We start from the raw sequence: 13,352 nt of genomic DNA, 5'->3' as shown, positions 1-13,352 counted from the left end.
ACCCTGTAACTATGCTTCTAGCTCCTGTAGCCGCGCCTTTGCCCCTGGAAACCCATAAAAAGTCCCCTTTGCCCTGGGAAGGCGCGCAAGTCCTCCAAGATACTTGGCCCCCAGGTACCTGTGCATTTAATAAACCCTCTTGCTGTTTGCATCTGATCTGTGGTTTCGGTGTGCTCCTTGGGTTTGGGGTCTCTCCCGGAGGAAGATCTCCCCTTGGGGGTCTTTCATAGGCAGGAGGGAGATGGCGGAGCTGGACACACGGCACCCCCTACTGTTTCCGTTACTGCCGGAAAGCCGGACAGAAGCAAGGTAAGGAAGAACTGCTTTCGGCTCATCATCCGAAGAGACGTTCTTGGGACAGTTGGATGCAGACGGCCTGGGAGACAGGAAGACGAGTATTGCCCAGTTGGCTTCCTCGGCCTCCACAAAACGAGGCAGCCCACAATTACAGTGGTTTTTCCCACCTCTGGTCACCTAACCTAGAAACCCCCACACAGACTCCGCCTAGAGGTTTGTTTCCATGGCGATCCTCAATCCCATCTATCAAGATGATTCACCACAGCTCCTGCCCACCAGGACTTGACAAGCCGCCCTTCAGAGAAGAAGGTGCGAGCCTGGGAAAGCAATGGAGGGCCTTCAGAAAGAGCTCTGAAAGACACAATATGCCGAAACAAGAACGCCACAGACTATGACCCGCAGCCCTGAACAGCGCGACAGGGAAGGGGAGAATCGTCCTTCCCGGGGTGGATTCGAACACAAGCTGGAAAGGGACGCTCCAGAAGTAAATACAGCAGAAACACAAGTTTGAAAGCAGAACCACGCGCCTCATGAAGCAGATGCTGGGAACCACCGGGTGCCTGCCAGCCTATCAGTTGTTCTGTTGGAGAAAGAGGGAGCAGTTCCTGAACGCTAATTAAAGCGGTTCTGCAGGAGGAGCAGCCACGAGACCTGGAAAAGCACAGAACCACGTGAACATCCCCCAGGAGCCGGCAGACAGCTCCAGCTCTGGAAAGACCCGCACATCCAGCCGGAAAGGCCAACAGGAAGATGGGGCTGGTCGAAAAGAGAACCTAGACGTTGATGCTCACGTAGGGGAAGCTGACCGTCCAGCACAGGAAGAAAGCAGATGGAAGTTACCGTGGGGCAGCACTCCAATGGAGGACTGGATAACTGCGAAGGGACAGCTGACCTCCCCTCCCCCACTGACTTCTGGGCAGAAATTCAATCCAACAGGAACCCCTCTGAGACACTGCACACATAAGGAATCTGATCTAACAGGTTTGGACTGGAGACACCAACAACAGCCCTCGCATTAGCATTGGCTCTGGAACACCTCTCAAGGGAGCGACCGATACAGCGCCCATCCCAGAGAGAATCTCCTTTATTTTCGTTTTTCATTCTTTGCTCTTTTGTAACCACATTTTTGAAAGCTTCTGTAAGGCTTAAGTTCTGAGGGCTTGCTTTCCGTGCCTCTTCGATTGTGCCCTCTCGACTATTTCTTACCTAAAACCCATATCGTTTCCCTCTCAGACCCACCTGGTACTCTTTCACATTAACCCCACAAATAAGAGGAGCAAGACCACCGACCCAAATCATGGCCAAATTAATTAAAGCAAGCTTTATTCGTGTGCACAGACTGTCTCCCCCTAGGGGGTTCAAGAGATCAGCACTGATGTGGGGAGGATAAGGTCTTTACAGCTCAGGAGCAAGCCGGTTCCAAACTGGATTTGGCAGGCAAATAAGCGTGAGGGAATGAGGGACAGGACACATGGGTCACAGAAGCAGAACATAAGCATAACACGTTGGTCATGACAACCTTCTGAAACTAAGGCATGGTTGCAAGGCGGTTAGAACAAGGTATACCTTAAAGTAAGAGCTGTGGAAGCTGTGAAAGGGAGAGACACCAATAATGGCATCATGGTGAATTCAATAACTTCTCATTAGTGAGCCAGGAAAGGGAAAGCCAAGAAAACACGAGAAAGCAAGCATTAAGGGCAAGAAGGAGGAGGGGTTCAAAACATGCCCAGTGCATGGTCACGTCATCTGTGTTTAACATATGCACGTTGCATGGACACATATCTGCACGGAATGTGGCCCAAGACCTTTAGAGGGTATCTGAAGTCATGGGCAGACCAAACCCTGTACAAACATGTTTACATGTGCTTATACACATATATGTAGCTTATATATTAAACACAGTAAGGACTAAATGGAATCATCCCAACACTATAATACAATACAATTACATGTACCAGTACTCTTACCCTTTGAGTACATTATTAAGTAAAATAAGGGTTACTTGGTCACAAGCACTGTAATACTGTGACAGTCTGATAATCAAGAAGGCCATTAATTCATTATTAGGCAGGTAACATATACAGTGTGGACCCACAGTACAAAATACAAGTCACATCCCAAGCCAGATTCTTAAGGAAGCATAGGATTCCATCAGGAGACTGAGAACAGCACACAACTTATGATTCTGCTTTCTAATTTTTTTTCCCTTTGCTGTGTTCAGGTTGTAGTTATCCACAGGTAATGGAAGCCATGGAAATCAAAACTGAGGGTGAGGTGGTACTTCTGCAGTCAAAATAATAACTACACACACGTCAGCATTCCACAGAGAAGCCTGAATGATGTTTCCTGCTACCAAAAGGGACCGGTTACTCTCCTGCATCATCATAAAAGATGTGTGCACCAGAAGCAGAGGATTCCTGTGCGCATGAAGTTTGAGCATGTGCTTTCTGAGCGACACTCTCTTGCTTTGTCCTGGCTTCACTCTTCATGTTTCCTAGCTCGTTTTCTTCTGAAAAAAAAAAAAAAAAAATAGCTCAAGTGTTCTATATATAATGTGATAAAACTTGTAGTAAGCCAAGAAACAAATGATATAAAGTGAGTGTGGAGTTGGGGGAGGATTCCTGCTATTTTAAGAAACACTTTCTCCAAGAGAACCATTCAGGTCCATCCTAAATTAAAGAGATGGGAGAAAGGAAGTGGAGAGAGGAGACAGAAATTGACGAACACATCATCAGTTTATTTCCTGGAGCTGTACTGTAATGGTTCCTTATTAGTCTTAGCGTCTCTTGTTTGCTTGCTTTACTCTTGCTAAGCTTGCTGGCTTTTCCACACTCTCTAATTTGTTTACCAAGACAGATGCCATTGTGATGTTTAAACTGTTTGCTACTTCAATTCCCACTAAATAAGCCGGTTCCCTGACTCCGTTTTCCAAGGAGGAAAATGCTACCATTAAGACTGAGCTGTTCTCCATTGTAGACTGGACAATTATGGCGGCAGTTGGCATGTTGAAGTTTCAGGTGGGCAGTGGCATTCCCTCTTTGGCAGTCAAGGTCACCGTGATTACAGCACTTTATCATCCCCCATCTTGCTGTCTCATTTGGGGGTCCAGATGGCTGATCCAGAGGTAACTACACGAGCCAAGTTTGGTCAGTCCAATGTCCTGACACTGGAATAAGACTCCTGGGGAGAAGACCTGCTCAGATGATGACAGTGAGCTGTTCCCTGCAGTCGGCCACTGTGCGAGCTCTCTGTCAGCTGTGGCTGCCCTGGGCTCCGGGCCTCTCTGGTCCAGCGTGTTCTTTCCATTTGCATTTTGAGAATCTCCTTTGATTCTCGTCACTAGCCGGGGCTTGGTTTTTGTTTTTTGTTTTTATTATCTTGAGTGTATTTCTTACAAAACAAAAGCCTGAGGTCTACCACTCCGATCCTTGATAAAGGACTTACTTTTTTAGTAAATGTCCCAGAATGTGTAACTTTAGAGAGTTTTGTTATGCTAAGAATGCTTTGCCCCAGAAGCCCAATCTGACCTCTGTCCTTTGACTTAGGACAGTCTGCCTTCATCATTCCTTCCTTCCACTTTGATTCATTTATTTCTCTCCACATTGTCAACGGCGGTGGCATTAAGATTCACTTCAAAGTATTTTTGGTTCTTTACAGTGTAGTTTCTTTCTTTTCTTTTTGTTTTTGTATTTTAGCATTTTAGTGCCTCAACTCATATATTACCTGTACACTGGATGATAGAGAGGAGCTGGTCTTGCCCAGAACTAACCAGTGGAAATGGAATGAGACCATAGTCAGTTTTAAATTTTTCAGGAACTACATGTTTAAAAAAATAAAAAGGAATAGGTAAGCTAAATTTCCAATATGTGTTTTATTTAATGCAATGCATTTAAAATAATATTTCTACATATAATCAATATGCAACTATTAATGAATTATTTTACAGTTTTATACACCAAGTGTTTGAAATCCAATCTTTACACAACAGTCAGCTGTACGTTTCCACCACAAATGTTTTGCCCAGTGCTGGTCACAGTGATGAGAGCCTGCTCGTAATGCCAGGGCTTTGGAAACAAAAACCGGAGGCAGGAAGCTCAAGGCCAGCCTGAGGTACAAAGTGAACTCATGTGCTACATGTGAGGCTCTGTCTCAAAACCTCAGAGAGGGGGACAAGGGACGGAAGCAGACCGACAGACAGAAACAGAAAGAGAGACACAGAGAAAATAGTGGCCCGTGTACAGACTTTACAAATTTAACAGTTGAAACGGTAGAACTAAGGTGCTGAAATACTTCAATGTTTCTAATAAATGTATTGGGAAACAGGTTTTTAGTTAAGTTGACTAAAATTAAGCATAATTAAAATTCACTCGCTTTACAAACTCGCTTCACAGGTCTGGTGGAGACTTTGTTGCCCCCCCCCCTCCCCGAGCAGGCTGCAGTCCCCTGGATGCTGAATGTGCTCACTGCATCAGCCTCCTTCTCTCGGGCATCAATGTCCAGGGCTGTCTTCACTTCAGTGACGAACACTTCAGTCCAATGCTTTAGTCCAATGCTGTTGCTTCACAGGCTTGGTCCAACTTTATGACTGTTTAAGGACAGAGGACAAATCTTGTCATTCTGTCAGTTGCTGTAGATTGAGTAAATGCTTGCCTACTGTACATGAGAGACTTTGAAGTGCCCTGGAAAGAGACGATTAAAAACATAGTTTCACCCCTCACCCTATCACAGTCCAGCAAGGGAAAGCACTCACGTTAAGCGTGTGACAGAGAGCATAAAACACGCATGAAAGGAAGCAGGGTACTACAAAAGCAGGTGTATAGTGGGAAGATCTAATTTAGTCTGGAAATTTAAAAAACAAAAGTTTCCCAAGATGGAATATGTTAGCCAGAATTTAAAGAATGAGGAGAATTTGGTATGTGTGTTGTGTAGGGCAGGAAGAATGCCCAAAGAAAGAGCAAGTGCCAAGCACCTGCGGCAGAATGGGACCACCGGGGATCATCCAGCCCAGCACTTAGATTTCCAAAGCCAGAAGAAGGGCTCAGAGACCGCTGTGCCAGTGTAGAGCCGGCACTGAAACCCATGACCCCCACTTCAAGCCTGGCACTATTCCCGTTCCACAGCGGTGCTCGGATGAGTGTATAAAACACCAGGACATCTTGCATCATGGCATTTGTCATTTTATAGGCTGTGATATGGCATGCAAGGTGCCTAATTTTAAAATTTTATTTTTATTTAAAGATAATTATGGGCAAAATTTTACTCAAGATATGTGCTTAATTGCCAGTCTTTTAATATATTTACAAAGTGCATGCTGCAAAGCATTTGGTATTTTGTTTTGTTTCCTTTTTGTTGGAGTGCAAGAGAGCACGCCACAGATGAGAATGAACACTCCTGTGAAGACGAAACAGCGCCATAATGGCCTGCCTGTGTTCACTCAGCTTCCTAAGTGGCTGAATCACACCCAGGAGAGTCCTGCTCAGCAGGCTAAACTGTTAGCGCTTTTCAGACATTTGGGGAGATGCATGCATTGCCCCACTCAGGCATAATAAATGTCAATTAAAGTTCCCTGAAGATTTTCAACCGTGAAACTCAAGTGAAACTATGTATACATAGACTCACTGAAGACTTCTCTTCAAATCTGTTCTAGAAGTGTATTTACATTTACCATGGCTGACCTGGCTGCACACAGCAGCCTTATATTTGCATAGACATTTCCCCCCAGTTGCCCTAGGTATCCCTCAAGGATGACTTATAAGCTGGAATATGTATTTAATGTCAATAGAATCAGTGTCCTTTCAATACATATATACAAAGAATCATCTATGTGCCAGAACTAGAAATACAGCAGTAAATACAGCAGATAGCCCCTACTCCATCAGTCTGGAAGGTCTTCTATGACGCTACCAGACCCTTTCCGTTCCTGACCGTGTCTACGCATGACTCAACTGTTATAGAAAAAACAATAACACATAGAACAGGTCTCTGCCAACGTCTAAGCTTTGCAAAAACATTCATGTCTCATGGGTAGTTCAAGAACTTCAGTGTCAGATGTTTCCATTTTCGCTTAAGTAGCCCAAGCCGCCAGCTGCTTGAAATCATCGTCCTCCTCTGCCCTCCTGGATGATGCTGGAACACAAGAGTGAGGAAGATCAGCCATCAGTGGCATTTACACTTCCAGCATAGAAAACGGGTAGAAATTACATACAAGATGTGTTTACTCATACAAATCATGTAGGAGTGATTTGTACCGGAAGCACCAGGGCTGGCTACTGTTTGGAGGACATGTGTGGACGCAGGGCATGGGGTGAGTAACAGACCTGCTCGAGATCGGTGTACAGTGGAGGGCTTGCTGGACTTCCTACTGGGCTGTGCCGGGAGGGAAGAGGAAGGCACATTTGGAAGCTCCATGTTTTTCATCTTCTTATTTAATTCTTCCTGCTCCAGTTCCTCAAGTTCTGCCAGTAGCTCATCCTGAACACAGGATAGAGAAAGAATTACGGAGTTAATGTTTCAGGAGGTGGGGTTCCCTAAACACAACAAGGAGAACATCTGTTACCCAATTGATATGTGGGAACCCACTGAAACGGAATATTTATTTTAAAACTAAGCTTTTTTTTTTTTTTTTTTTTTTGCAACACTGAGCAATGATTAGAAATGAATATTTTGGGCTGTACAAATTTGTTGTAGTTAATCTTATAATACTCCAGTAAACAGCCATTCAAGTAATTTGTGCTGAATATATAATCTCCTCAGGTTCTGGAAATTTACACCTTGGCTGTCATTGTTCCGGTACGTTCTTTTTTTCCTCTCCTGTTGAGAATCCCTGCGATTTTAATTAGAGGAAATAAATATTTTTGAGTTAATGCTCTTGAAAATAAAACAAGCATAGAAGAATATATTACATAGAAAGTTAAAAAAAAAGATACCGTAGTTCCTAAATCAAACAATTAAAGTCAATATAAATTGTGTGTTTAGTGGATTTCGTTGACGTTCGTGCTAGGGACAGAACACAGTAGTACCTTGTTGGTGCTAGTCAAGGGCTCTACCACTGAATGATGGTCCCCGGCCCATGTGTTTGTGTTAGTAAGATTTGAAATTAGTATAATGTATTTTTCCTTTACAGTGACCTCAGAAAGTCTGGCTTAATCTTACCCATTCTCTACTCAATACCTATAGACAGCTCCCATCAGCCTGAGACCTTAAGAATGCGAGTCACCTCTTGCCTGATCTGAGCTAGCTCATATCTACCTACCTTGGGAATCCCTACAGAAGTGAGTGGTAGTCAAAACAAAACTTTTCGTTATACTTCCGAGGCTGTCATAATGAGAAATTGTTTGATTACCTAAGTCAGCCATAGAGAGACAGAAGGTGGAGAGGTTTGGTCTGACCTAGGGCAGCACCATGTTTCTTCACAGCAAAGGGACATCTTGTCACCCATGTTTGTAAATGGGCAAAATGCCTACAGAATGGGATGTAGCCCCTTACAGGGGCAGAATGATTGCTACACGTACATTCCATTCCCTCCTGCCTTCCACAAGGGGAGCTGAGAAATATAGTCTTCCAGCAGGAAACTATCAGAAACGATCTAGCATAACTGTGTATCCATCCAATTAGAGTCTATTTATTCACCCATCATTCAACAAATTTATTGAGATCTCATTACTACGCAGTGCAAGGATAAATCAGTACGCCCTACATTCAGGGAGCATATGCCTGAATGTATGCACACACACGTGTATCTTATATTTCATTGTTTTGTTGCCATTGTTTGTTTTGAGACAAGGCCTCTCTGTATATCTCAGGCTGGCTTTGAATTCTCTATGTGGCCCAAGGTTGACCTTGAACTCACAATCATCATGCTCTTTTACATAAGACCAGACAGTAGTATTTTGGGCTTTGCAGGCCAGATACCTTCCTGTTGCAGGCTCTTCTTCCTAATATTCTACAGTTCTGGGAAGTGGAAACCATGCTTGCCTTGAGTGCTACACAAGAATAGGCCATGACTGATCTGTGTATCAGTGTTTTCCCTGCATGTCTGTATGTGTACCACATTCATGTCTGGTGCCCATGGAGGTCAGAAGAGGGCATCAGATCCCACAGAAGTGGCAATATGGATGATTTTGATCCACGCTGTGAATGATGGGAACAGAACCCAGGTCTTCTGCAAAGGCAACAAACACTCTTAACCTCTGCGATCTCTCCAGCCCTGGCCCCATATCATTTTTGAACATTGCTAACAGCAGACTGTCATTTCCTAAGACTCTCGGGGCCACATCTTCCCTTGTTACTCATCATCTGTCATATCATATAGAAAGAGGAAGCTGTGCTTTTCTGTCCCTCGGGAGCGTGCCTAAGAACGTCCTCATCCTGGACATGTGTAACTCAAATGGAACCACTGAAATTTTCATTGTGGACATCACCAATGTAACTACAGTCTTCCTGGACTATGGGGCTGATTAATATGAATGGAATGGGAGTGTAAATAATGCACCTCTAGAATTACTTGTTTTACAGACTGAGTAATAAACAGAGGCAGCCTAACTCCTAATTTAACAGCCACAGAGCACAATCCATCTGCTGCCTACAGAGTGACGCCGTCTGTTCTATTTGGCCAGATGTGAGAGCACATGATCCCTCATAATGGGACTATTTATACTCCAACCATTAAAAATCACTAACTTCACATAACCGCGTGCTGTTTTCTTTTTCCTTAATAGCTAAAAACCTAATTAAGAAGCTGTTTGCCAAACTATAGTCATCTTTCCTTGAAATCAGCTACAAACACCTCATTTCCCTCCTGGAAAACAACACATCCAATAAATATCATTTATTTGTTAAGCAATAAACCAGTTGGCTGCTCTATGTGATAGGAAGCTGCCCTCGACAGCGGCCACAGAACCAGATTCTTAGTGTTGCACCTACCTCATCAAAGCCATCGGCAAACTGAACCCTTTGAGAAAACGCTTCTGAGATCTCTTGGGCAATGTCTTGCTGCTCCGTGATATCTTGCATCAAGTCATCGATTTTGTTCAGGTCCCTGGGGAGCATTTTGTAGGGATTTTAGAATTTCACCTTACAATTATGAATCTAGACTTAATTCTATTTGAATACAAGTTAATTTCAAATGTACTCTTTAGTTATTTCAGCACCATAACAAAAATTCCTGGTCCAATGTTCATCAATTAAAAAAAGAAAAAGCTGGGCGGTGGTGGCACACACCTTAAATCCCAGCACTTGGGAGGCAGAGGCAGGTGGATCTCTGTGAGTTTGAGGCCAGCCTGGTCTACAGAGTGAGTTTCAAGAAAGCTACACAGAAAAAAAAACCCTGTCTTGAAAAACAAAAACAAAAACATCGGCACGTCAAAAAATGTAGTAACCCTGTACAATCACCTGTATTTTCAATATTACCTTCCACCTTCGAGAAACACTTGAAATAAAATAACTGTGTGATTTGGGAAGTGCGTGTGGTAGCACACGTGGTACCCCCGTGTGTATTGTCCCTCTGTTCACTGAGGACCACCATGACTAAGAGAGCAGACAGAGCAGCTCTCGGCAGCCAATCCTGAAGCACCTCGGGAGAGAAACTAAGCTTTGGGACTGGAGAACCAAAGTCTATAGCGTAGTAGCTCTGAAATTCAGACTCCTCGAGGGTTTTCCCTTATAGATAATGTGGGGGCGGGGAGTAGAGGGGGTTTGCTAAAGACAGCAGGATTTGACCCGGCATGCCGGCACAGAAGCTACAACCTCAGCAGATGAAGGCAGGTGGGGCCAGGCTCCGGACAGCTGCTGCATCGTTAGCCTCTGGGGTCTACCGGACAGGTTCTATCTTGTTTCTGTAACAGTTTCTAAAGCATTCCTCCAAATCAGAATCCAGGCCAAGCTGACCAGACAGCAGAGAGGTGACAGCGGCCTTCATTGTTAAGGACTCTCACCACTGAAAGTGTGAGCCCCGTGGAACTCATCTCTTTTTTTTTTTTTTTCTTCAGTTGCTCAGACTCTACTACTAAAAAAACTGGGAACTTCAACATATTTTCATATGTAATCAAGAAGAATTCTTCTTATCATTTTCCTACTATCCTTTATGCTCAATCCTAATCAGAGTTGTAGTAAATGTATTTAGTTAAAGGAGTACAAGACATATAATACCAAAGTTTGGGGCTGAAACTAAGCTTCTCTTTAAGGAGCACTCTTGTCTCATGCTCCTAAGAGACCCGGAGACAGAGCTGGCTTTGCGGTCTACTCCAGCACTCGGCTTTCCACAGCTGAGGGAACCAGGAGTCCAATCGTGCACGTAATGACCTCTGAAGTGTCGGAATGGCAGCTGGTTGATGAGTTACCAAGGCAAGAGGATGGTCTCAGGGAGGTCTTCATAACGTCCCGACCGCTACCTTTGCCTCTTCCCCTCCTCTGGAACGGAGTCTGTATCCCTCAGCACTTACTGCTCCTTGGCCAGGAGACTACTCTCACATCCCCAATTAGCCAAGAGCCAGGTCCCAGGTCTGCATTCCCCACAGTGACCATTGGTCTGTGTTCGAATCTCAGAGCATTGGCTGCTGAGTGCTCGCTTTGGAACAGGACCTGTGCTGGGTATAGCTAGCATCTCACTGAGTTTCACAACAACCAGAGGAAGTAAGAAGAACTTACAGGTGAGGGAACTGGGTCAGGGAGCGAGACAAAGTCATTTGCCAGGGTATACTCAACTTTGGAAATGGGATTACAGCCAGAAAACTATAAACTCTGGCCCTAGGGATTAACACTTTATGTCAGTGATTTTCAAATATTAGATGGTCTCAGTCTCAGTCTGGGGAACTTAGTTAAAACAAAAGGTCCAATCTCTGTCTTAGTTCAAGGAGGCTGGGTATCAGAACGCTCTTGACCAGCTTTTATCTAGATGATTCTCACCCTCACCACTGTTCTACAGTTCTAACACCTTCACTGGTGTTGGCACTGTTAGAATCACAGAATTATGGCCTTTACAGATGGGATTTCACAAAGAAACTGAGGAATATTGAAAGCAACATTCCATACTTTTTTCCTTCAATTTTTTTTTAAAAATTTGTCACTGTAAATTCAAAACTACCTCTGAGAGAGCATTTCATTCAATCTGTTGAACATGATCCAATCCTATCAAAATTGTCATACAATCTCACAGGCTCTTCCCAATGTTAAGGACAAGGAGTGTGGGTCACTCACATGTTTTCATGAACGGCTTTCATTGCCTTTGCCGCGAAGCCCATGTTCCGTAAGACCTCAGTGTTGGTGTGTGAGTTCTCTAGAGCTTCTCGCTGGAACTCAATGGTGGAAAGCGTGCCGTCAATCTGTGTGAGCTGCTTCTCAAGTCTCTTCTTCCTTTTCAATGCCTGCAAGGCAGCTAAATAAGGAAGAAACCGGTGTTTGTATCAGAAGAAACAACTACGCTTACTTAAGATGCTCAGACCATGCATGGACTCAAAATTGCTGAAACCTGAAGACAGAGTGCACATTAAAGAGCCCTGAGACACTTACAGGGAACATTTGTCGCTCCGTCTCTATACCAGCTGTTCTCTTTCAAGCACTGTTATTTTTTCTTCCTACGATCTGGCAAGTGTAAGAGGATGGAAAGTCAACATTCATCATTACAAAATACGCCACAGAAATAGTTATGCTAATTCTGGATGGGGTATAGGTCAAATATATTTAAAAAAGCCATACCAAAAATTATCAATCTTTACAAGAGGAAAGGACCTTTATGACTGTCAAATCTAGCCTCATTTTCTCGAAGGCAAATTTACTAAGACTCCAAGAAATGCAGTGGCTTGCTAAAGGCAGCCAGCCTGTCAGAACCTAAGGCTGAACACCTTGATCTGAAGTGAGAAGGCCCTTAAGGTTGCATGTAACATGAGTGTCCTGAAATCAACGCAGCTGGAGGGCTGCTCAAGAGCCAGATAGCACTCTGCTGAGAGGGTAGAGCACTGCTTCTGAGAAACAAGATCTGAATAGCCCTCCTCCGCCCCCGCCCTCCCCCACCCCGTGGCCCATTACCTGCTTCACCTAGAAGCCACAAAACCATGAGGGTCCTTTTGACTGTGGCACCCTGTGAGATACCCTCTCAAAGGGCTCAAAACATCCAGTTTGGCAAGACATTTGGGGAAAATCCAAGAAGAGAACAGTAGAAGTATGCTATAATATGTGCAACACGTAATATGCAGATAAATAACTAAGCCGATTTGACAAAAGAAGTCTGTGGTGATATTTTTGCTTGTGATCTAACAGATAAAGCTTACCTGAAGATCGGAGTGCAGAGCCAAGCCACTAGTTAGCCATAGAGGCCAGGCACACACCTTTAATCTCAGCACTCGGGAGGCAGAGGCAGATGGATCTCTGTGAGTTCAAGGCCACCCTGGGCTACACAAGATTGATCCAGTCTAAAAGAGAAACAGAGCCAGGCAATGGTGGCACACATCTTTAATCCCAGCACTTGGGATCGAATGCCTTTAATGCCAGCACGAGGGAGGAGGAAACGGGAAGTGATATGGCTGGGCAGAGAGAGGAATATAAGGCTGGAGGAGACAGGAGCTCAGTGCCCTTTCAGGCTGAGGGTTCAGTAGAGGTAAGAAGTCTTTCTAGTGGCTGGCTGTTCTGCTTCTCTGATCTTTCAGTTTTCACCCTGATATCTGACTCCAGGTCTTTATTATTAAGACCAATTAGGATTCAGGCAACAGAAGTCAAGCAGTTTGTGGATTTAGAAGGAAGCAGGAATGTTATCACAACAAATCTCTGAGAAGAAAACCTCCCAAGTCTGCCCCAGTCAATCTGTTTTTGTAGATCCAATGGCTTCAGTTATTTATTCCAATAATTTTTCACTGTCATTTCAAGGACTCTCACTCAGCCATGACCTCTTGGTGGTTTTTACTAGTGATTGATGTAGCTCTGTTCCTTCCTGGCTGCCTGAGGGGCAGCCACCATCATGAATGACCCAGTAACTGCCCAAAGCGAGGACCTGGGAGAAAACAAAGGCTTACTTAACTGAAATCCTCCACCCTGAGAAGGCCACGGAATCGAAGGCAGAAAGCCAA

General features: G+C 44.3%; 1 protein-coding gene across 1 annotated transcript in view; it reads right to left on the bottom strand.

Moving 5' to 3' along the window:
• Window positions 1-1,595: 1,595 nt before the first annotated feature.
• Window positions 1,596-13,352, bottom strand: part of Chmp4c (charged multivesicular body protein 4C) — a 34,379-nt gene continuing 22,622 nt past the window's right edge. The window contains exons 2-5 of the mRNA XM_028887569.2: window positions 11,491-11,668; window positions 9,220-9,334; window positions 6,615-6,768; window positions 1,596-6,423 (exon numbers count right to left, since the gene is read on the bottom strand). Of these exons, the coding sequence (XP_028743402.2) occupies window positions 6,362-6,423; window positions 6,615-6,768; window positions 9,220-9,334; window positions 11,491-11,668 (509 nt within the window). The 3' untranslated portion in view covers window positions 1,596-6,361. The remainder of the gene's footprint in view (window positions 6,424-6,614; window positions 6,769-9,219; window positions 9,335-11,490; window positions 11,669-13,352) is intronic.

This window comes from Peromyscus leucopus, chromosome 2, assembly GCF_004664715.2.
Source record: "Peromyscus leucopus breed LL Stock chromosome 2, UCI_PerLeu_2.1, whole genome shotgun sequence".
Classification (NCBI taxonomy): Eukaryota; Metazoa; Chordata; class Mammalia; order Rodentia; family Cricetidae; genus Peromyscus; species Peromyscus leucopus.
This window is presented reverse-complemented; position numbering and strand designations above follow the sequence as displayed.